Consider the following 24,654-nt stretch of genomic DNA (forward strand, 5'->3'; position numbering starts at 1 on the left):
CTCCAGGATAAGTGTCTGAGTTAGCCTTGCTGGTCCCATTTGTGGTACTGTGGATGGGGAGAGATGCATCAACTCACCTTTAAGTTTTCAGTCTGTACATGAGCATGTTTGGATTCTTCCTTTTCCTTTCTTCTGTTTCCCCCACCCCTTTTGTTAAGCCATGTCATTGGGTTATTTTCTTTAAAGTAGAAGATTCAGGCCTGGAATGTAAAGTCCTGCATCTGAGAGAAGGGTGTGTCAATGACTGCGAATCTCCTGTCTTAATACCAGATTCTGTCTTCTGGGCTCCTGAAGATGAACTGCCCTGTGTGTATGTGGTTCCTAGCTAGGAGTTTGTGAGATCCAGTGGGGCTGAAAGGGACTGCCCTCACAGGACTGCTGGCTTTCTAGGGACGTTATTGATAGCAAGACCAGGATTCATACCAATCATTTTCACCTGGGATGTTTCACCTAAACCTTGGAATTGCATGAGGAATGTATGGTCTCTGCCCTTCAGAATGAGCTTGAATAGACTGAACAACATGGACCATGTGGCTATAGACAGCCAGGACTCAAGCCAAGGACTCCAGATAACTGCACAGAAAACAGCACAGGTGTCAAAATACCTCTGGTAGGAAATCTGTTGTTGTAAATTAAAAAAAAAAAAAAGAGAGAGAGAGTGTGTGTGTGTGTGTGTGTGTATTGGCCTATATCATGTTTATTATTAACCCTAAGATTATCACAGCAGTATTATTTAACCCGATATCACAAATAATAAGACACAGACACCTGCTAGATTTTGTAATTGCCTTATTTACCTTGGAACAGGTAGGTATTTCACTTACACTGGCTCAATAGCCTCCCCATGTCCCAGCTCCATCCAATGCCATCCACCTTAATCCTCCTCATCTGGTCCACCTTCCATCCATAATCCCATGGTACTTGCTTGTATTCTTCGTCTGGGCCTTTTTGTGCCGTTATTGGAGTCTTTCCTCTCAGTCCACGTGGTTTCTTTGTTTGTTTGTTTTTCCCCCACACTAATCCATAGTGGTGTCCTTCCTCTCTTCCCATCCAAGGGGTGAGAGGTTTGATCTCAGTGGCAGTCTTATATCCCAGGAAGCTAAAGGGGGCAGGGTCTGAATCTCATTAGCAACTGTAAGGCCAAGGCTCTCAAGATCCAAGACTAATATTTTTAGTAGGTTCAAAAGGGGATCCTTGGGGGGATGTGCAAGTAGCAAGTCATTCGTATAATGGACAACCAGGCAATAATGGACAACCAGGCAATGAGGCTATACTCTTGCTCTGGCCAAGGAAACAAATCATGCGCAGATGGAGGGGCTGTTTTTCATGTTCTGGGGTAGAACCGTCCATTGATATCTCTGGGTGGGCACATTATGATTGGGTTCCCACACCATGAATGTGAAGTAGGGCTGGTCCATAGTAGCCAGGGGGGTGGAAGAGAAGCAATCCTAATGTCCATGATAGCTAAGTAGCGGTGAACAGGGATGGGCCTGGATGTGGGAGGCCAGTTTGGGAGGAGCCCATCTTAAGCATATGTTTGTTAATTTGTCTAAGACTGAAGGAGTCTATATTTACCAGAATTCTTAATAACAAAAATAGGGGAATTGTGTGGACTATAAGATGGTTCAGCACGGCTAAGTAAAAGTTGTTCCTACATGAGGGATTTGAGAATGGAAAGTTTGGTTCCAGTATAGACCACTGTTCAACTCAGATGGAGTCCGAAGTGTCCCATTGGAGAGGCATAGGTTGGGATGTGGAAGAACAGAGGCCCTTAGGATTGGGGGTGTGAAGCCTTGGGTTGGGGAAGAGGGTGTGGAGTAGAGATGTGGGGAGAGGCCAGAGGTGTCAGGGGCCAGAGATGTCATCATAAAAGGAACAATTGTCTGTGGTCAGGACAACATCCATGGCAGTGAGAAGTTTTCAGTATCAGGGATGACCCCCATCTAGGAACACAGTCATTCAAGGGGAATACTCAAAGATAGGAAGGGGCCATTGAATGTGTGGGTGGGTCTCTCACTGGCAATGCTGAGGGTTGCCCCAGGGGAAAGTTTAAAGAAGGGCAGATCTGCAGTCTTTAGCCCAATGATAACCTTTGCAGCATTGAGAGCATGGAGTGTGGGAATGGGGGCATGAGGCTCCCCTTGGGCAGGAGCAGTGGTAATAGCCTGGCTGGCCACACCCTCAGCATGGTTTTGAGAAGGTTGTCTGTCAATAGCCAGGATCTGCAAAGAGGCCATAAGAACCTCGAAGGGTGCTATCATGGGCTTAGTATCTTAGGCGGCAGTGATCCACTTATGGGTTTCTTCATTTCGGATGGCCGTGATGGCATTGTGGGCTGCAGTGGAGACTCCTTCTCAAGCAAGTTGTTTAACCAGAGCCTCTCTAGCTGGACAAGGAGGGGTTACATCAGTCCACTGACTCCATCACAAAAGTAAGGAAGTCAGTAAACCCTCTGAGGGTCCTTGTACAAGGCTGCAGAACAAGTCTGTGGCTTGTTAGGAAGGCATGCCTTTAGGGCCTGTAAAGCAATGGATTTGACTTGGTCAAAGTACCCATGAAGGCCAATGGTGGCCTCGGTGACAAGGTCCCTATAGGGACCCATACCCATAAGCCTGTCCCAGGAAATAGGAACACCAAGTTTGAGGTTGTAGCAGGCCTGGGATTTGGCCAGGTCGTTATAGGACACTTTCCATTGAAGGAACACACTAGGAGCAAGTACCCCCTTTAAGAGGGAATTCCAGTCACAATGGGTTTGCAAGTGAATAGCCCACTGTAGAAGAGCCTGCTCAAAATAGGGGGAGTCCACACTGGACTCTAGGGCCACCTTCCAAATGACAGCCAAATCAGCAGGTGGGGCGGGATACCAGGACTGGGCTGCCTCATCATGTCCAGCATTAACAGGGTAGGCAGCAGCCAGAGGGTGGCGTACTGGAAGTTCCACCCCATGAGTATTAGGTGTGTGTGGGGGGGTGTCTGTGGTTGGTAAGCAAGAGTGGGAGGACAAGGTATGAGAGGTGGGGCTGTAGGAGGAAGAGCGAGTGTTGTGTTATGGAGAAGCGATAAGGGTGGAGTTCGGCCCATGGGGAAGTGGGGGCAGGCTCCAGTTGGGTTTGGGTGGAAAGAATCTGAGGTGATTCCAGTCGTGTGGGGGAAAAATCTACCTCCTTGTCAGAGAATTGGGAGGAAAGGCGGGAGGAGGTATTGGAATATTACCCATAGTGGGTAGGTGGAGGAAGAATGAGAAATGGGGGGGAAAAGATCAGAGGAGGGGGCTGCACACCCACAAGCAGCCAAAAACACACAGAGGAGGGGGCTGCATGCTCACCCATGAGCAGCTGAGAAACACATGGATGGGGCCAAGGCCACCTTGGCCTAGCCAGGAAAAAGGGCCTACTCATGGAATCAGGTGGCATCTCGCCAATGCTCAGAGGCCTAGGCTGAGGTGGGTGCCAGATGTTGCTCCTCTTCCCAAGGGTTCAGCCTGGGTGAGGACAGGGGGTCTAAGCTGAGGGGATGAGAGGTGCTGGAGCCACTACAGAGACACCAGGAGTTGGATGAACACATTTTGACGGTGAGTGTATGCAGACTCATTTATTCTGGAAGAGAGACCAGGTTCTATAGTTTGGGATGATCAATCAGGTTCCTCCACACCATCTCTGGGCCTGCCATTGGTTGTTCGTCTCTTGACAAACTTTCCAGTGTCAGGTCATGTACTCTTGACCCGACTACTTCCATAGTCAGGTCAGTGGAAGCTACCCCAGGCTGTGAGCCCTAATGGCTCTTTGCTGGGGATGGTCACACCAGGGGAGGCAGAAATAAGAATGTCCCTGAGATTTACTGGCCAGCCAGTCTATCAGTGATACCCAGGTCCTAGTACAAGACCCTGTGTCAAAAACCAGGCAAGGTGGTCAGCTCCAGAGGAATACTCAAAGTTGATGTTTATTTAGCCTCCACACATGTGTGCACACACACACACACACCAACAACAACAGAACAAACACTGTTGCTAGCTATTTAGGATGTTGTGTGATACTATTCCTAGGGAGATAGCTATTCACCCCAGAAAAACAACCAGAACTGGTGACAGACCAAAGTGAAATACACCCCCAAAATCTAATTTGGTGAACCAGTGAGTTACTGGGGTTGGTTGCAAGGAATATGGGTGAGGGGTTATTTACAGAGTCAGAAATCACTCCAAAGCAGCTGCCTCACCAACAGCTCACCTCAGCATGGGGAACAGCTTATGAAAGCTGAAAATCTGAAGCACACTGCAGAACTTAGAGGTGGTTTAACAGGTTGGACAGTGTCTTCCAGGCATAGTTGATCTGAGGGCCACTCCCCCAGCCCCCAGCTCAGTTGGTCCCTGCCTCTTTATCTCTTCTAGGTGGCTCAGCTCGTCTGAGAATGGTTTTCAGCAGTCCTTATACCTTACATATGTTTGGGGAAGGAAATCTGGTCAGAGGGACTTCCTAAAGCTTTGGAGTTGTTAACTTCCAGGGGTTGTTAACCAGGTTCCTTGCAGGTTGCCATGTTTTATTTCTCTCCAGAATATCCTGCATTTTAAAGAGCTTCCTTCCAAGATGGACTGCTTTAAATGTACAGAGAGAATCTATAATGGAAGTTTTGGTTTCTTTGTGTGCTATGTAAATATGCTTTTGTTTTAATCAAAAGTGTGGGATTTTAGTTGGGCTATAGTTTGTTCACACCTGTTAATTGTCACGTTTGGGGTATGATCTTTGCCTGCTAGTAATGGACTTCCACATGCCACATGGAGAGGGGCGTGGTCTAGGACTCTGAGAGTACAAGTATGAAGCAGAGAAGGAGACCTTGTGGCGTTCAGTGGAGCATTCAGTATGGTGTTCAGTGATGGCGTGAGGCATGGAGCAATTTGGAGAGACCAGAGACCAGAGATGGTGCAGCCATTTGGAGTAGACAGATGGAGAGAAATGCTTCAGGTGCAGCATCATGGAGGAACCTGCTGGCTGCATCTACAGCTGAAGGAAATTGGCATAAAGCCCTAAAAGAACCCCGTGACCCTAACTAGCTGGGAGAAGTAAAGGGGTCTGGGACTCCTCTTCTCACTAACCTTTCTCTCTCCTAGTTAAGGTTGGGAGGTTGGTGGAAGGGAGGTAGAGGCCTAAACACCCCAAATAAAGTAGAGTTTTAAGGAAGAGCGCCACCACTGGCTCTCCATACAAGAATCTCTTGTGTACAGTATGGAAGCACCACCCATCAATAAAAAGCTGATGGCCTATTAGCTGAGGTAGGAAATAGGTCGTGGGAGTTCCAGCAGAGGGAGATGAACTCTGGGAGAGAGGGGAGATTTGCCCTGGATTCTGAGGAAGACGGATACACGAAACTGAGGAGAGGTAGCCAGCCATGTGGCACACAGACTAGAATAAACAAGTAATATAAGTTATGAGTTAGTAGGGGAATGAGCCAAAGCTCATCACCTAGGCATTATTTATTCGTAAATAATAAAACCTCAGAATCATTATTTCAGGAACTGGAGCAGGGGCTGTGTAAAAGCTGCAGTTACATAAATGAGGGGAAACTGCAACATAACACAGGGATAACATTTAAGTTGAGCCCAGGGAGACAGCCAGTAAAAGTGCTAGCCATATAATCCTAACAACCACCAGAACCCAAGCAGGAAGACAGATGTGGTAGTGCACATTTGTAATTGTGTCACGCTATAGCAAAAATGGAGGTCCTTAAGGGACCTATCTCTTAAGCTTTGTTGTACACACAAGAGTGAGTTGTCAACAGGAAAATTTTTACTACGTTTTGCTGTCCCTGTCATAGTACTAGCTACAATCTCTTAAGACAAAATGTTACATACCTAGGAGATCATGGTTAGCTGATTTAAGGTGGTCTGTCTTAGCGTTCTATTGTGTGACAAAACACCATGACCAGCCAGGCCTGGTGGCACATGCCTTTAATCCCAGCACTTAGGAGGCAAAGGCAGGCGAATCTCTGTGAGTTTGAAGCCAGCCTGGTCTACAGAGCCAGTCCAGGACAGCCAGGGCTACAAAGAGAATCCTGGTCTCAGAAACAAAACAACAGCAATAAAAACAAAACAAAACAAACAAACAAAACCCCACCATGGCAAAGGACAAAAAAAGCATTTGGGGGAGGTCTTGCTTAAAGTCCTATTGTGTACTACCCCCCAAGAAAGCAGGAACAGTGGGTATTGTGGGTATTGTGGTTTGAATGCTCCTCCCTAAAAAACCTTGTATTTGGCCAGGTGGTGGTGATCCCAGCACTGAGGAGGCAGAGGCAGATGGATCTCTGTGTTTGAGGACAGTCTGGTCTACAGAGTGGCCAGGATAGCCAGGGCTACACAGCAAAACCACGGAAGGAAGGAAGGAAGGAAGGAAGGAAGGAAGGAAGGAAGGAAGGAAGGAAGGGAGGGAGGGAGGGAGGGAGGGAGGGAGGGAGGGAGGGAGGGAGGGAGGAAGGGAGGAAGGGAGGAAGGGAGGAAGGGAGGAAGGGAGGAAGGGAGGAAGGGGGGAAGGGAGGAAAGGAGGGAGGGGGGAAGGGAGGAAGGAAAGGAAGAAGGGAGGGAGGGGAGGGAAGGGAGGAAGGAAAGGGAGGAAGGAAAGGGAGGAAGGGAGAAAAGGAGGAAGGGAGGAAGGAAAGGGAGGAAGGGAGAAAAGGAGGAAGGGAGGAAGGAAAGGGAGGAAGGGAGAAAAGGAGGAAGGGAGGAAGGAAAGGGAGGGAGGGAGGGAGGAAGGAAGGAAGGAAGGAAGGAAGGAAGGAAGGAAGGAAGGAAGGATGCTCATATTTAAATGCTTAGTCACCAGAGGATGGGCTTTGAGGTTTCAAAAGCTCATACAAGGCCAAAAGTCTCTCCCCAGCCTACAGATCAGGATGTGCAGTTCTCACCTACCTCTTCAGCACACATTCACCTACATGTCACCATGCTCCCAACCATGATGATAATGGATGAGCCTCTGATGCTGTAAACCAGTCCCATTAAATGCTTTCTTTTATAAGAGTTGACTTGGTCATGGTGTCTTTCCAGAGCAATAGAACAGTGACTAAGACAGACTTCCTTTGGATTTCAAAATTCTAGATGGATGCCCCCAACTATGGGTAGCACTTTTCTCCTAGATCTAGTATCACTCATCTGTGGTAACTGGGCCCAAACCATCATGTTGCAGGACTCTACCGACATGCCAGTGCTTAGTGTAAAAAGTCCAAGCTCACTTCAGATTTTGAAAACCCACCAAGATCCAGTTCTCCCACAGCCCTTGAGTGGGTCTCAGCAGTTCATGTAGGCTGTGCAGTGCAGCTCTGTGGCAGGTTAAGTATCCCAAGTGCCTCCCACTCCAAGTGCCATATCATGGTGCCCAAGAGGAAGGTTAGCACGGATGGGCTGGTGAAGGTGGAACACAGGCACAGCCCCATGAGGCTGTCAGCCAAGCCCATCTCTGCCAAGGTGGACACAAAGCTGAAAAAAAGGCTGAGGAAAAACGTAATCTTCAGACAAAAAAAAAAAAAAAAAAGGCAAAAAAGGGAAGAGGGGAGCAAAGGGCAAGCAGGTTGAAGTGGCTGACAGCAAACTACAAATCTGCCTGAAGAAAATGAAGAGACAGAAAATCAGAGGCCAGCCCCTGAAGTGGAAGAGAAAGAAGAAAAATCCCACAAACCATTCATCATGTCTGTCAGTGGTCCCTGCCTCCCTTCTTGTGCAATCCAGAACAACTACTAGTCAACTATTTTGTAAATGCAAGTTGTTTTAGTAGTAGCTCTAGAAACAGTTTTGGGGTTTTGTTTTGTTGTTGTTTTGGTTTTTGTTTTTGTTTTTTTGAGATGAGATAGGGTTTTTCTGTGTAGCCCTGGCTGTCCTGGACTCACTTTATAGACCAGGTTGGCCTCAAACTCACAGAGATCTGCCTGATTCTGTCTCCCTGAGTGCTGGGATTACAGGCGTGTGCCACTGAGCCCAGCTAGAGATATGTAGGCAGAAATTTCTGGCTCTAGTCATCCTACCTCAGACCACAGGTCTCAGGTACAAACTTGCTAACAGTGCCCAGGGTGGAGCTACACAGAATTAGGGGCTTTGCCATTTTTCTATTTTCCAGGTTCCCCATAGGAACAAAGGGAATCCCACGAACACAGTCCAGCAAAAGCAATTTTCCTGCTAAACTAATGGGTTTGGAAGGGGCTCAACTCTATCTCCCTAACTTCCTCTAACACACTATCCAGTGGGCCACCATCGCTATCCCATGAAGTAAGGCATCAGGTGATGTGTCTTGAAGCTATAACTGCCTGCCTGTGGCCCCAGATATTATTGAGCAGTTTTTCAGGAGGAGTAAAGAAAGTCCCTATGTACTGTTTGACATGGCTTAGACATGTCAAAAACCCCAAGGCTCCAGACCCATGGGAAAATAAGCCTCGCCCTGAACTCCCATCCCAAGGGTGAAGCCCAGAGGCATGGCAGACTTACTCATGTGTGTATGTTGATAGTGTGTACAGACAATGTCCACCACAGCATTTCCCCTGAGTGCTTATGGCCCGAAGGTTGCTCTACCATGGAGACTACTCCTACTGAGATTAGCTAAATGCTGTGTAGCTAAACACCGCCTCCTTGTTCATGTGTACGTAATAACTCCACCTCCTGTTCAATTCTATATAATAAACACACTACACTTCCAGGGTGCTGTGGCTTCTCCAGCTGAGAGCCCAGTTCACCCAACAGCAGCATGTCTGTGTATTGTATCTCTTTTCTTCCTTCCCTCTCCATTTCTAGTTAGGTCCAGTCCCAGGAGCAGAGAAAGGTATTCATCTTTGTAGGGAAGCTGATAAGACAAGGGATATTTAGAAAGGAGGACGGGGGATGTTCTAAGGGAAAGCAAACACTTCGTCCCACAATCTGGGAAGCTCAGGATGTAAATAACTCAAAGGTTTCAGAATGATCCTGAAATGGATGAATGGGCTTCTCTCTTGCCAAACTCAGGTCCCTGCACGATGTGTGACTACCAACAAGCCCTGCAGTGTGCCTCAACAGTATTCCCATGGACTGCAGCACCCAGGAAGAATACTGTTTGGGGGCTCTCCAACAACACTGTAGCTCATCTCAGCCACACTGCCTTGGGCACTCAATGCTGCTCCAGGTTGGGGAGTTGTAGTGTGTGGCCACATCAGCTTCATACTGTAAATGCCATGGGTAGCAACTGCCTCTCTGAGGCCAGGCCTGGTGTGATAGCAGGCCATATGAGCCTGAATCAAGCTCTGCCTCTCCACTACGCCAGGCCGTGACCAAGCTCAGTGACCCAAAGAGAAGGAAACCTGAGACCCAGCTACTCCCCTCCTGTGCTGTCTGGGAGTACTGGGCTGATCCAGCCTTTACTATGGACCATTCGCAGCCTCCCACTTACTATCCTGGGAGGAAATGGTGGTCAGTGACCACCCTTGTGGTCTCTGTGGTGGTGGCAGGTCAGTCTGGACCCCCAGCATACTGAATGGGCTGTACTCCAGCCCTGTCAGCCCTGCACTAGAGAAAGAACCCTGAATTATGCCCTATAAATGCTTTGGAAAGTCAGGCATCTGTACATCCTGTGGCAGTGGCAGAGACAGGCCTATGGCAGCAAATTCCATTACCTCTTGGCCACTAGGGACTATCTGGAAAGGCCAAGGGATGGCCAGGGCTTGCCTGGGATTGAATGGTTGTTTGGGATACTTCAGTGGCAGAAATGGAGTTTGCTTCCTGTTTACTCCAGTTCTGGCTGCCACCTCCTATCACCGAGTCTCAGCAGGGTTGCTGTAGGGATGTGGGTGCAGGAGAAGCCAGAGTTTTGCCAGGGCTGGGCTCCATGTATGCATGCTGGCTGTTGCAAAACTGATGTTATCTCCTGGAATAACTTGTGAGTCACTGCCCCAGAGCATGGGGCTGTGCCCCAAATCCTTTCAAACAAAGACCCTTTGTTCCCGTCCAGGCACACCACCAGACACATAGGCAGAGAGACGTGCCAATGGAGGCAGCCAGCACAGGTAAAAATCAAGGCTATTTTTCATACCTGAGTGTTTCTCAGCCCACCTGCCTCAGTTCTCAGAACTAGGCTATGAGAGATCTGGGCTGGCTGCAGGAGGCCCCAGCAGTAAGGTCCTTGGAAGGAGTAGAGCCATGAGGTCTTAGAGCCCAGAGTGGCCTCACTTGGTTGCCTAGGGGCACACTGGCCAAGCCCAGTCAGTGAGCAGTGGTTCCAGGACACAGACCCTTGTGTTCTGCTCTAAGCTACAGACAGCCGTGGATTCTTCAGCTTGTCTGAAGCCAGTGCCATGGGGGCAAGACAGAGTGCACACTAGGCTTCACTGCAACACAGGGCTCTCTTCCCAGGAAGAGAGGAACCCCTTTGGGGCTGAGAAGCCCCTTTCCCTTGACCTCTTTACCCACTTTTTCTACCCAGGGAGCCTCAGCTGCCAGGGATGTACTCACAGTAAGCTCGTGCCAGGCCATGAGAAACCATATATCCCACCCTGGAGTTACTTGCTCACTGCAGCAGCACTAATGCCACCGGGTCTTTCCAGCACCAAGTACAAGAACTATGTCCACTCCTGAGTTTGGTCACTTACTTATGGAGAGCTCCAGTCAGCTGGACACTTAGCCCATGCCTCTTTCTGGATGCAGAGATCCATGGAGACAGATACCCTTCCCCTCCGCTACAAACAAACGTGCACATTCAGGGTGCCTCCGCGGGAACATAGCAGGGCACACCCACAGGCTCTTGACGTCAGCTATATAGACATTAAGTTGCCCATACTGGAACTCAAGTAAACTCAGATGGAGAGAAGCATCTCCAAAAACAGCCTCTACACACTAGCCAGGCACTCCTGGTTTTCTGCAAAATGTGTAGTCTGGGTTTATGATATACTGCTTGAGAACTCAGGGGCCCTAGAAGGGGACAGGAAACCCTTAGAGCAGACCCACCCAAAAGTCAAGACTATAGTCTAAGGCCCCATGTATAGGCCAGCATGAACAAGCTTCTATATGTTGAACTCCCAAAGGGGAACACAGGGTGGGTACATGTGGGACTAGCGCTGGCAAAGCTACACAGCACCGAAAATGGAGGTCTTAGAGGCTTGGCCCCTGTCCCTGCCTATTCCTTCCATCTCCTAGCTTGAGATGTACCCTAAAAGGTCTCTCCAGCCATTCTGGGCATGAAAACCACATCCTTGTTAGTGCTCAATCCCAGGACAGGGTGCCAAGGATTCCAATGGATCAATCTCTGACTGAATACTACAGCACACTCCCAACACCAAAGGGGACATTGCTTCTAGGAGGGGCTGACCAGCTCTAACCAGGTGAGGGCCTAAAACCAAACTCAGGAAGGATTTTGGATCAAGTATTTCCATCTTGGATATGGCCTTCCAGGACAGTCAGGAGGTCTTGGCCATGGTTATACCCTACTTCCAAGCCCTAGCCTGGCAGGCAGAAGGGTCAGACTGACCCTGCTAGGAAGTCAACCTAGCAAAAGGGTTAGCAAAGCCAGCCAGCACCTTCAGCTGCCGTAAAACAAGGGCTTGGGATCAGGAGCCAAACCAAGGCTGTCCAGCACTGCCAGTGCTTTCTCTGTCTCCAGCCAAGAACAGCAAGTATCTAGACCACTTCATAAACCAGCTTCAAAATGGGATGGTGTAGAAGAAACTCGCCTTCCCCTGAGCTCTCCCCACTCTTGGAATCCTCAAGCTAGCTGCTACCTGAATACTAGCAACTCCAGCCTGTCTGCCTTCCGTAGCATGCCATGCTTAGGCTAGGTTAGCCATGCCAGGTGTCCTTCATGAACATATGGGACATCAGAGCCTATGACCATGTGAGACTTGAGAAAACCACATGGTACAGCTGAGAACAAGCGAAAAGCCTGGCTGCTTTTCTTTTGGGCAGGTTGCATGGGTTTTTCTGTATCTGTGACCTGGACCCTCAGTTGGAACCTTCCACTCCACCCTAGACGCCCACTCCCTTGCTCTTGGGCCCCCAGCCTCTAGGGCTCATCTAGAGACAGCACATTCCAAGGAAATTACATCTAAGTGGCTAATGACCTCCGATTAGGGGCAGGACGGGGAGGAAGAGCAGACAGACAGATGCAGGTAGAGTCAGGCACCCAGACAAGGCCCACCCTGATCTTGGCTATCTGCCCAGGCATTGCTCTGCCCCTGACCATGGTGTCTCCTCATCTCTCATCTCCTCATCTCCATCTGTCTCTTTGTGGGGCCCTAAGTCCCATTCTCTGAGTCTCCATCTTGGGGATTATAGCCCCTACAGCAGCCAATAAGACTGAGACCAAAGAACAAAGCTGAGAGACCCTTACAATGGGCAAGGAGGCCCTATATGTGGCTCTGGAGTCTGGTGGTACTGCCCACCATACTGGGTGGCTGGCTTCCAGCCTTAGCCCAATCTGCACAGGGTAATGCTGTCACTAGTAGAGCAGAGGAATCACAGGGCCGTGAAGAGAGCCCCGAAAATCCTAGTGAGGGTTGTTTATGGATCTGCAGGTGTAGATATTCAAGCCATACTTCCGTGCCACCCCCTTCCTAGACCCTGCTCTGCCTTCTCATGGAAGCTTGGCCTTAATATTTCCACTGATAGGTCCTGAAAAGTTACCCCATATGTAAACTACTTTCCCTGCTATAGCGGGTGGAGGCCCTAGTCCCCCTGGGGTAAGAGTCCATTGATGCCACAGCCCAAGGGGCCCGAGTGCTAGAAGGACCTGAGAGCTGCAGACCCAGTCCAGTAGGTAGGCTGCCCAACAAGGGTGTGAGGGCAGAAAGGGAAGCGGCATCCCTAAGTGTGGATTTTAAAATCTGGCCTGGACTCCCTGTCAAGACCTCAGTAATTGGCAAGTGGGAGGCCAGTTACTCCTTCTTTGGGCTCCCTTTTATTTACTCAGTAGGGACCATGGTATACTCCATATGGACCCTAGTAGGCTTTTCACCATCCCCCATTTAAAGTAGTTGACATTAAAGCTGCAGCCAAGTGAAATACAGACCTCTCCAGACAGCCCCAGCCCCTGACGCCACAATGGGGGCTGCGGGGGTGTCCAGAAGAAAGGTGGAGATGGGTCAGTGGCCAAGCTTACTACTACATAGACTGGCGCCACTCACACTAGCTCAGCAACTAGCTTGGTTGACCTGCCTCATTGCCCAGCAAGACCCTAGCGAGGAGCCCTCCTATGGCACCTCAAGGAGGGTCAAGGTTTTGGGTGAGTTAACAGCCCACATACTTTGGCCTCTTCCAGTTTCTACTGCCTCAGCTTACACACTGCCCACAGGCCTATGAGCAGACTCCTCACCTCTCTGCTGTATATTTCCCTTTGGGAGATCATTCCAGGGCAAGGGAGACCCCTGCTCAATCTTGAAAACAAAATTCTGAAGGCCTGTTGTGGTGAAAGAAGTCAGAGGTGTTGAGAAAGCTTACCAACACCTTTTGATGGCCCAGGTACCATCTAGAGATGGAATCTTAGCTCAGCCGGCTAGGACATCCTTACGCTAATTTACAATCTTTGATCCAAGTTTGCCAAATAGTGTAGGGTTAGAGGGGTCTCACATTAGCCACTGTTCCTACCTTGAGGACTGCAGCAGATGGGCCAACAGGGATACTCCACCCATCCTCTGATCTTTGGGGAGTGGTGGCCATTACTGAGGAAGGTAGCAAGAAGGGGAACTCCTGCCTCAGCCTGGGCAGGCTTCCCTAACCCAAATCTTATCTCACACCTTGGCCTGAAGGTGTTCTTCAGCTTGGCACAGCTGCCTAGGAAGTGGGCAGTCTTGTTTATTGCTTATATACACTTGAGCCCCCTTCTGGGACCCCTACTCATAGGGGACAGGCCCCACAGGGGCCCTGTGCTGACCAGTTTTGTTTGTTTGTTTTGTCAACTTGACACAGCTAGAGTTATCTGGAAGGTGAGAACCTCAACTGAGAAAACGCCTCCATAAGACTGGCCCGGCCATGTGTGCTGGCACACGCCTTCAATCTCAACACTTAGGAGGCAGAGGTAGGTGGATCTCTGAGTCTGAGACCCTGTTTGGTCCACACAATGAGTCCCACGACACTCAAGAGCTACAGAGTGAGATACTGTTTCAAACAACCCAACACAAAACCAAACCAAACCAAACCAACAAAAAGGCCTGTAATCTGTGGCATATTCTCCTGATTAATGATTGATGTGAGAAGGCCCAGCTCACTGTGGGCAGTGTCATCCCTGGGAAAGTGGTTCTGGGCTGCATAAGAGTGGATTGACAGCCAGATGAGATGGTGCATGCCTATGATCCCAGCACTCTGGGAGGCAGAGGCAGGCAGATCACTGTGAGTTTGGGGCCAACCTCATCTATAAAGTTGGTCCAGGACACAGAGAAACCCAGTATTGAAACCTGCAACCCCTTCCCCTCCCCCAAAAAAGTGGGCTGAGCTGAGCATAGTGGCATACATCTTTTAATTCCAACACTCAGGGGTCAGATCTCACTGAGTTCAAGGCCAGCTTGGGCTGCACAAAGAGTTCTAGGACAGGACAGTCAGGACTATAGAAAGATCCTGCCCAAAGGAAAAAAGAAAGGAGGGTAGGGAGAGAGAGAGATGCAGGCTGGGCAAGCCACAAGGAGCAAGGCAATCAGCGGCATTTCTCCGTGGCCTGTTTCACTTTCTGCCTTGAGTTCCTGCCCCAACTTCCCTTGGTGATGGAATGTGATCTGAGAATTGTAAGCTGAAATAAACCATTTCCTCCCCAAGTTTTTGATTATGTTTTATGACAGCAATAGAAGCCCCGAGACAGAAATTGGTACCAGGAGTAGAATATTACTGTGACAGACCTGACCATGTGCTTTGGGGAGGACTGTGAAAGGACTTTGGAGCGTGGGGCTAGAAAAGCCATTGAGTGCTCAGAACTTAATGAGCTATCATGATAACTTATAAAATAATGCAGAGAGCAGAAGAGAAGATGAAGGCCTTGTTTGTGAAGTTTCAGGGGGATGTTTGAGTGTCCCTTAAATCCTATTATCAGGGCTATTTGTTATTTTGAATTAAGAATCTGTGGTTCTGGTCAGCTAGGGCTGAAGAATTGGCTGTTACTGACAAGAGAGTAGAACCACTACATTGAAATCTTGGCTGGGGATGAAGAGTCAGATGAAGAATCATGGTGATGATGAGACCAACACCATTGGGTCTTAGAAAGACTGAGCCAACCAAAGAGCTTGGATGGGCCAGATCTAGACCCCTACACATGTGTAACAGATGTGCATGGTCAGCATGTGGGTCCCTTAACAATGGGACTAAGGGCTAGCTCTGACTCTGTTGCCTGTCTTTGGATTCCTTCCCCCCAGCTGGGCTGCCTTTTCTGGCCTCAGTGGGAGAGGATGTGCTTAGTCCTGCTGTGACAAGAAGGGCCAGGGTGGGTTAGTATCCCTTAGTGGCCCCTTCTCTGAGAAGAGGGGAGAGTGGCAGGAGGGCAAGACTGGGAGAAGAAGGGAGAAGAGAGGGAAGGGGCTGGGATCAGGCTGTAAAGCGATTAAAACAAACAAACAAATAAATAAATAAATAAATACAAAAGAGGAAGAAAAAAAAGAAAGGGGAGGAAGAGACAAACATTATTGAGGGAAAATCTTCTGGAAAGCATTTTCTCAGGGTCAGCACCTAGAATCTGTGATCTAGAAAACAGCCAAGGCTGAACCTCACCCTAGCAGCTGAACTTGGTAATATGTAGGAGGTTTCCCCAGGTGATACTGATTTTGGAGGCATGAAGAGTCACGGAAAGCAACAAGATCTGACACTCTGAGACCAGTAAAGGCCATTGATGATGGTACAGACTCAGGTGTGGTAAAAGCTGCACAACTAACTAATAGGGCTGTGGAGAGAAGTTGAGGACCAAAGAGAGCCCAGCATTTTGGAGATGCCTGTACCATAGGATAATCACCAAGGACAGCAACACGTGTGGAAGCCATCCTGCATGTGGAACTGACCCCAGACACAAAGCACTCAACTTTTTATACTCTCGGACTTTAGTTTTGCTTTGATTGTGACTGTACCCTGGTTCTTTTCTCTTGAAATAATAATTATTTAACTTGGTTTTTTTATTTTACAGAAACCCACAGGTATGAGGTCTTGGCTATTTTAGAGAACTTTTGAACTTTAAAAGAGACTTTGGATTTTTGTTTTGTTTTTTGAGACAGGGTTTCTGTTTGCTGTCCTGGAACTCACTGTAGAGACCAAGCTGGCCTCAAACTCAGAGATCTGCCTGCCTCTGCCTCAGGGTTGACTCAGTCCCCAGCAGGTAGAGAAACCATTTTGCTGGTTCCCTGCTCCTTCCCTTACTGGCTGGAAGTCTATCTGGAGACCTTGTGAGAGGACTTCACTCTGCTCTGGGATCATGTGGATAGTCTTCTGCTTGCTGTGCATCTTTGTTCAAATCTTGGCCACTCAGTTGCCACTTCTACCAACACAATAACCACATAGCACTCCAGAGAGATGGAGAAGTCTAGAGCTCTTTATTGCCATGAAAACTATTAACTGGAGAGCAGTCCTTCCCAGCTCCTCTAAGAAGCATGGTGTTGGTTCCTCAATCATTTCTTCAGCTCCTCTACGTACCCAAAAGCAGTCCAGAGAAGCTGGAGCTGGTCTGGATGGTGAGGACTGTCCCAGAACTGTTGTCCACAAACACGGAGACATACTGTCCAGACTAAAGGCATCACACAGTGAGCATCATCGTTAGTGGGTGGCCCCAATGTAGAAGCCTACCCACCCACAGGGATAGCATTTGCAGCCAATACGCCCCAACAGTTGATACACTGTCCACACAGATCTAAAAACATCCTGACCAGGCAGCACCCTCCTAGGTACAAGGGTTCAGAGGTCCCGAGCAACTACTTACACTAGGCTGTGAGGCCCTCCCATGCTAGAGAAACCCACCCACCTGTTGCCTGAGCCTGTAATACCCTTACCTGTAGCTGCAGCAGCCCCTGAACCTGCACTGTGAAGACCCTGCTGTTGCTCTCCAGGCCTGAGACAGCCTCCAGGGACCTGGGCACAGCACCACAGGACAACAGTGTTGAGGCCGCTGGCCCACGGTGCCCAGACACCCCTCAGGTGGCTACTTATGATCTCAGTCCAAGGACAAACCCCAGAGGACTGTGGCAGGCAGCAGGACTCACTCACGTGTGGCGATGACACAGGGACTCAATACAGATGAGGACACGGACTGTGTCCCGGGTACGCAACCGGCCTCTGCCCTGTAGTTCACTATGGTCTATGGAGAAAGCAGCAGGTACGTGGGCTTTAGGACACTGCCCAGAACAGGCTCAAGTGTCTGCCAGGGCTGAGGGTATTAGCCCCAAGCAGAGTAGATGGCATCTCTGAGGTACAACCTCAAGGGAGAACCTACCCACCACCCATATGGCACATACATGCTGGCTCACCCACGTGCAGGCTGGCAGAAAACTGGAAGATGGCAGAGACTGGGGCTGTGAATCGGCCCAAGGCCAGGCTCAGGCCAGACCCCCGCAGGAAGGCACCCTGGGCAGTAGGCTGTGAAGATTAGGAGGTGACTGGCTGGATTCGGGCCTGGACCCTCACCATGTACACTCTAGCCAAGAGAGGTATCCATAGACCAACCCCAAACAGGTTTTTCATGGGCCTCTTTTTTTTTTTTTGGAAAGGACAGGGCTTACCTGCACCCAAGGATGACCTAGGGCAAAGATGCCAGGTTCCCATGGGTGGACAGGACCCTAAAAGCTACCATAGGGAATGGCAATTCTAGGCCCCATTTTTGTCTTAGTATAAGGTGAGACACACCAGAGCTCCTAACAAAGGCTGGCCCTTACCCTCTACAAATAGTATCTCTAGGGCCCAATGGAGGCATGTGTCTTGCAACTGTCTTGCCAATAAGGAACCACCCCTTTATGCTGTCCCCTTGGTATATAAGCACAAAGGATAGATTATTTTAGCTTGTGTCCTCACTCACAGCCTGGAATCCTTTCAGTTCCACCAGTGTCTTCTTGTCCACTAGCACAGGGCCTTTCAAACGGCAGTGGAAGGCCTCAACCACCAGCCGATGGCTGCGTTCCTGGGGTGACAATATGTCCGGTGGCCCAGAGAATCGAAGTTCTGTCGCCTCTGTGGGGAAAGCCACTTGGAGTTAGGCCCCTGAGAGCTTTCTGGGCTTCTGAAAGAGGCTGGGTGCAGGGTACAATCTTACCTTTCAGCATCTCCTGAAATTCCTGCAACAAGGCCTCTGGGGTGACGTCCACACCAGGGGAACCAGGGGGGCCGGGAGGGCCAGGAGGGCCTGGGGGCCCTGGGAGACCTGAGAGGCCTCGCTGGAAGAGGTAAAAGAAAGTGAATCTGAGTAGGAACTCTAGTCACCCTCTTCCCTGGGCTCAGAAGCTGAAAACAACCCCTAAGAGCTGGTCCCACACAGCTCAGGGCCTCACCGACTTCTTGTCTCGGCCACGACACCGTTTTCTTGAGGGCCCATCATCTGGCCGGCGGACAAAGTTCAGCCATGTCATGTGGGCATCTGAGAGCTCAGGTCCAGAGGCCTCTGCTGGCTGGAAAGCCAGAGAAGCAAGGCTAATATACTGACCACCAGGCCCCTGGCCTCTGTCCTAATATACCCCACAGATACATGTGAACTTCTGGTTAGTGGGAAATTCAGGTACACAGTAAAATGTCACAGGGATAGCTCATGGCCCAAAGGGACAATCCCCGGTGATCAGAACCTATTATGTCCCCATGTGTGTATGTGCTGGGGATTGGGGAGGGAACAGGCAAGGTGAGGTCTGGGGCCTCTGTGAAAGCAAGAACCTGATACTAAAGTACCTTGGACCTTTGTGAAAATGACCTTATTCCTCTGATCCTGCCCTCATGAAAGTATAATGGACTCATGGGGCAAACCTGATTTAGCCTTAAATGAGCCAAAGTTGGCTGTAGATACATGGAAATGGCTGGTAGAGTATGCCTGGTAAGGGCCAAGCCTGTCTCTGGGGACAATTAGGATGGGGTGATGGGAGGTATCAGGTTGGCAGTTTGTGGAATGGATAGGAGTATAGCAGCCACTAGCCTAGCTATGACCGTCTGGTTGTTTCAAGATGCTCGCTCCTGCCTTCACTGACCAGAGTAAGCCAAGGGTCCCGGCACAAGGTCAGTCCTGAATGGATACTGGAGCTCCTAATCGGAAATAAGGATGCTCTCCTCCAGACAGGTCATTGAGCTAGGAAGAACTGGCAAAACTGCTTCCCGCCTGGGTCCTACCCAGAGACAGACACAATTTTGGTACATCTGAATGTACCAAAATTCTCCACCCAGTATCTATCTGTTTGAATCCTTAGCACTGAGGGCACCAGACACAGCTGGGCCAAGGACAAAGGCTGCAGGGAAATGTAGAGCAAGACTACCCCAGCAAAAAGAGCAGGAGCACCTGGAGAGTGAGTTCACAGAAGCCCTACCCTGCTAACGTCTTCCCAAACTGTCTGAAAAGACAACCTAGGCAGGGCACCATTCAGCTGGGTGGGCACCACTGACCTTCCCTAGTACCTAAGGAGGATTACTCAGGATCAAACACTTGCAGGATCTCCCACTATGAGTGGTCATGATCTCCCTTCTGCCTGCCCAGGAACCAGCCCACAGCTTACATTCCCTCAGCTCCGCTCATTCTGTCTATCAGGAAAATGGGACCTCACACCGCTTGAGGTGGATTGATTTGGGCTGAGAGGCAACTAAGCTGGCAGATGCAGTGACAGGCTACAAAGGAGAGATGCAAAGGTCAAAGGTTCAGAGCCACGGGGGGTGGGGGGGCTGTTTGGAAAACAGTTGCTTCCCTTCCTGTTCTGGGGACCCCTAGAATGGCTTTAAGACAAGTGATCGGGAGAGATTTCTGTCTCTGGAGGACTCTAACAGGGTACTCGACATGCAGGATGCCACAGTAGATGAGACCACCACAGGTCCCTGGAAAGCACAGGAGTCAGGCTAGTCAGACGATTGCCTACTTCAGGAGTTGTCGCACACGGAATGACACAGTCATTCGCCAGTCTGCCCGAAGTCCTTCCCCACCTAAAATAGCAAGTATACCCAATGGCATCAGACTGCTGAAAAGCACACTGAGGCTTCAAACGATAGCTGTTGCCCTACCAGGAGTACTGCTTCTTCTCAGACCCAGCAGGCATGGCAGAGGGAAACTCTCCCAACAGGTCAGGCCCTGTCCTGGCGGCAGCAAACTCCGCAAAAAAAAAGTAATTAAGGTCTCAGGCAGTGCGACCCGGGAAAAGGGGAACAGAGCCATCGGGGGAGGGAGACACTCTGAGCTTGGAAGCTGTGCCTAGCACTGCGCTCGCACATTTTCCTCGCACATGCTCCCCGGCCGGCGCCTACCTTGAAGGAGCCTAGCAATCCCTCGTGGTTGGATGTTGTAATATTGGAGGACTCCACACGCGCAGCCAGCTGCCGAGGCTTCTTGTGTTCCTGCCGTGCCCCGACTCCAGTAGTCGGCAGCCAGAAAAGGGCTGCAGCGGCCCAGGTCCAGACCCACATGGCTCAGTCTCCGCAAGCAGAGGCTTAGGGACAGGAGCTCTGGCCAGTGTTCTCATGGGGGCGGCGGCATTCAGAGCCCCTGCGCGGGGGCGAGGCCCAGGGATGAGCCCAGCCGCCGCTGGCGCCAAGTCTACAGGACGAGCCAGAGTGCAGCAAAGAGCTGCTGTCTTCGCCGGCCTCCCCTCCTGCTCAGTGCCCTTGCAGGAAACCCCCTCCTCCCGCCACTAAATGAGCCCTCCCTCCCTCCTAGGCCTCTCAGGCTCCAAGGGGAGGTCTCACCAGGAGCCCTTCCACCTCCTGGAAGGTAAGGCGGGGCGGGGTGGGGTGGGGCGGGACCCCTATGACCTTGGATTCCATCACGGCTTCCTAAGGAGTAGGGAGGAGCTGGGATGCATCTTCCCTGCCCCAACAGCCCCTGGTCTCAGCAGAATTCCTGTTAGTTAAGCTGGAAGTAGGGGGTGGAGGCTGTTAACACCAACTCTCTGTGGTATCTTTCATACCTACACCTTCAGGGCAGTGAATCCCAAGTGATTCATTCCCGTTAGGAAGCTGTGTACAAATCTCTCAGACCTTCCCACACACCTCATTCCGGCCCCGAAGCAGGTCCCAACCTCAGCCCCCAGCACAGGGCACTGGGAAAGTAGAACATCTCCACCATCACTTGGTCGCTGGAACCCCCTCCCCCCCCCACACCAGCGACCCTCCTCTGCTTACGTGAAGTCTGCCAAGCTAACCTCTTTGAAACCAGGAGAGCATGGAGAGGCTATCTACTCTTCAACAGGCACAGGGCCAACTTCTACATTCTACCCTCCTCCACTGTCAGTCTCCTAGGCCTGCCTCCTATGAGTTTACAACAGGCCCGAGCTACACAGCGAGGAGTTTGCTAACCAATATAACTTCCTCCATCCAGTACCCCGGATACAGTGGCAAGACCTTTCCCCCAGAGAAAGGTCCCGAAACACCTTCAGGCTGCAAGTTGGTTAGCTGAGGCCAAGCCAATGAATACCCTGGGCTCAGTGACTATGAATGAGGTAGTGGCCCTTCTGAGACTAGGCCAGGGCTCCCAATAGCCAGATGATCTCCAACTAGTAAACGCTGTGGCTAAGAACAGCCAGCCCGTGGTTCCAACTGTTCTATAAATGTTCAGGAGCTGCATCCCCAACACACCCTGGATCCAGTGGATATGGGTCCTTGGTAAACAAAACAGAATATTCTAGAATCAAGCCCCATCAACTCCCACACCAGAAGAGTGAAAGGTGGCCAAGCAAGCCATCCCAGCTTCAGGCCACATCCAGTCAGAGAAGCCTAACAAAGCTGGAATGGGGGAAAATGTAAGGGAAGTGCCCATTCCTCTTGTTCCTGGCTCCCACCCAAGCAAACTGTCATCTCCAGCAGAACTGACTCTTGGGAGTGTTTCACACAGTTGTTAAGGCCTCAAGTGCTCATGTCCTTGTTTACTGGTGAGAACACTCTGCACCAGCATTTGACCCTGATGGTGACCTGTACTCAACTAATATATAATATGTATATTATATATACTGTGTGTCAAAAGACAACCTCTGTGCCCCAAGTTCAAGACGCAGGGTTGCATCAACCCAGAGCCCACCTTTACACAGATGCAGCATGTGTTCTTCTGTCTACCTATATCCTGGTGGTCTAACCCTCTTAGGTGTCTGATAATGGGTTTTCCCAGCTCTGTCTTGCACTTCATAAGCAGGCAGGCTAGGAGGCTAGACTTGGCCTGTCACAGGGATACCTAATTTTGTGACTGGGGAGGGACTCAAGTTACCAGTTTTCCAGCTTCACCATCTCTCTGCCACAAACAACTTGAAAAATAACCAAGGGTATCACAAGAACCCTGACCACGCTGACCAAGGCAGCCCCTAGGAAAATCAGGTCCAACATCTGGGTCCATTCTCTAAGCCCTGGAGAAAACAGTTTCACAGGACCCTACTGGCTTACTATGCAAGGAGACTCCTCCCTCTCACTTACTCTATAATGAAATTCACAAGGCCAAAATCCCAGCACCTAGGAGGCAGACAGAGGAGAATTCAAGGCCAGCCCCAGCTAAACAGTAAGTTCAGGCTAGCCTGAGCCACATGAGGCCCTGTTAAAAAAAAAAAAAAAAAAAAAAATCCCAAAGGCAAAGGCTACCTGGGAGCTGTTTTGTCTCAGGAGAGGAACAAGAAGTGGCAGAGATGGAGAAATTTCCTTCCAAGGTGTTCCTTTCTTTAAATAACAATAAAAGCCAGGAGATGGTGGTGTCTTTAATCCCAGCACTCCAGAGGAGAGGCAGATGTATCTCTGAGTTTGAGGCCAGCCTGGTCTATAGATCAAGTTCCAGAACAGCCAAGGCTACACAGAGAAACCCTGTCTTGAAAAACAAACAACAACAGAATATGAGCTTTGGGAAGGAAGATCTAATGAAGGGCAGTCTAGCATCCCAACTGCCCTATCAGCGACTTCTCCCAAGAAGGGCAACACACAAAGTCAAGCATGCTTGATCCAGTCAAAAAACAAAGTTACCTTTTCTTTGGGGTTAATACAAGTACTGTGAGTTCTACAGGGTCCTGCAGCACTCAAAGGAGCTGGAAGAGGGGAGGAGTACTGGGGCTAACCTGGCAAGCCATCTCAGCTGCTAAACTAAGTGCGACACCGTGTGGTCAGACAGCAGGCTGGCTTTTTACTTGTACCTTAAGAACAAGCACTTCGTAAGATTTTCTTTCTTTCTGAGCTCTTAAGAGTTGAGATTTCCGGTGGGAAGTGGTGACATACACCTTGAATCCCGGCCCTTGGGAGGCAGAGGCAGGGGGATCTCTGAGTTGAGGACAGCCTGGTCTACAAAGAGTTCCAGGACAGCCAGGGATACACAGGGAAACCCTGTCTTGAAACCCCCTACCTCCCCAAAGGGGGCAGCATGGAAGAGTTGAGATTTCACAGAGAACACTCTAAACCTGGTAACATTCTGTCTTAAGAGAACTTCAGGAAACAAGAATTTGGAACTAACACTAAACAGTTACCTAAATGCAACAGACCACTCCTGGACCAGGGAAGAACTAATGTCTGGTGCCAGAAGGCATGAGTGTGAAGTGCTGATCATGCCATGCACAGACACCTCTAGGTCCATAGTGGAACAGGCCCAGCCATGGGTTGTCAAGCCACCTTTTGGCAGCAGCAACATACCCTCCCCTAGGCATGACCCCTTGCTCACAGCCTACCAGGAAAGGATATTAACATAGACAGCATGGTGTTTAAAAACAAAGGTATTCATAACTAAAGATTTTTCAGAAGAGGGCTACACGGTTTATACTAGTTGTAAATTACAGAGCTAAACTGAAGATGATCACACACTGCACTTCAGCCTTAACACTGTTTTCTGAAACAAGGCTACTTTAGAAGTCTCTTGCCAACACAGACGATATCACTGCCTCCCCCTGGTGCTTTACAGATGTCAGCTTTCCCAAACAACTACTGCAGATACATTAAACACAAACACTAAAATGGTGATGGCTGTAAGGGAGTAAAACATCGAAAAACTTGAGAACTTGTCAGATTAGATAATTAAACCTCATGTGTGTTCTGGGCAATTTCCCTTCCCATATCTGGTAGCAATCACCATCTCACACAGGTCACCTGGAAAGGATGGTATAGGCCTAACTTAAGACAAATAAAAGACCTTGGAGAAGCCTCAAAATACAAAGACCCAGTCCACTGGGACTTGAGGTCTCTGCTGTCCACCAACACAGAAGGAATGCAGGTTTCTGGCCAACTAGACATAAGGAAGGACTTCACTAGGCACCCAGGGATCCTGCTTCTCCATCACTCAAAGGAGGTGGAAAAGGGAAGAGGGATTAGGCTGACAGCAATTCCAGGGCCATCTCCCCCCCCTCCCCCGCAAAGCTTTCACTGAAGTCTTCACCCACTGTTCTAAGTGTAATACTGTGAGGCCAGAGAGCAAGTTCACTCTTCCACCTTAACAAAAACTGGAATAAGCACCTCCTAGAAGTGTTTTCTCTCATTCATCAGCACAGTTTTACAGTGAGGCCAGATCAGTCCTCTTCTAGAACCCCACCTACAGGGTTAGCAGCTAGCCCACTCGGCCCACTGGAGGTTTGCAGCACTGGCCCCACCACGAGGAC

The 24,654-nt window shown here is 49.8% G+C and overlaps 1 protein-coding gene across 9 annotated transcripts; it reads right to left on the reverse strand.

Moving 5' to 3' along the window:
* Window positions 1-11,089: 11,089 nt before the first annotated feature.
* On the reverse strand, window positions 11,090-24,572 carry C1qtnf12 (C1q and TNF related 12). 9 transcript variants are annotated; one of them, XM_021655993.2, is made up of 8 exons: window positions 20,357-24,572; window positions 18,421-18,537; window positions 18,186-18,306; window positions 17,952-18,103; window positions 17,407-17,515; window positions 17,147-17,237; window positions 16,933-17,011; window positions 16,459-16,670 (listed from the first exon to the last, which is right to left on the reverse strand). In XM_021655993.2, exons 1-8 carry the CDS (start codon window positions 20,513-20,515, stop codon window positions 16,572-16,574), a joined length of 927 nt encoding a protein of 308 aa, XP_021511668.1. In that variant the 5' UTR covers window positions 20,516-24,572; the 3' UTR covers window positions 16,459-16,571. The 9 variants fall into 9 exon arrangements, 7 of the variants coding, with proteins under 7 accessions (XP_060234871.1, XP_060234869.1, XP_060234870.1 ...); XM_021655985.2 differs by having other exon boundaries at window positions 17,395-17,515; XR_009590394.1 differs by having other exon boundaries at window positions 16,611-16,670; window positions 17,143-17,237.
* Window positions 24,573-24,654: the final 82 nt, after the last annotated feature.

Source organism: Meriones unguiculatus, chromosome 3, assembly GCF_030254825.1.
Source record: "Meriones unguiculatus strain TT.TT164.6M chromosome 3, Bangor_MerUng_6.1, whole genome shotgun sequence".
In the NCBI taxonomy this organism is placed as follows: domain Eukaryota; kingdom Metazoa; phylum Chordata; class Mammalia; order Rodentia; family Muridae; genus Meriones; species Meriones unguiculatus.

Bases quoted from the DNA above. Each gene is read 5' to 3' on its own strand.
- C1qtnf12 (XM_060378886.1), bottom strand. From the start codon at position 20,515: ATGTGGGTCTGGACCTGGGCCGCTGCAGCCCTTTTCTGGCTGCCGACT. The intron at 18,538-20,356 runs GTAGGCGCCGGC...CTGGCTTTCCAG, and splicing joins GATTGCTAGGCTCCTTCAAG to CCAGCAGAGGCCTCTGGACC. The intron at 18,104-18,185 runs GTAAGATTGTAC...CTTTCCCCACAG, and splicing joins ATTTCAGGAGATGCTGAAAG to AGGCGACAGAACTTCGATTC.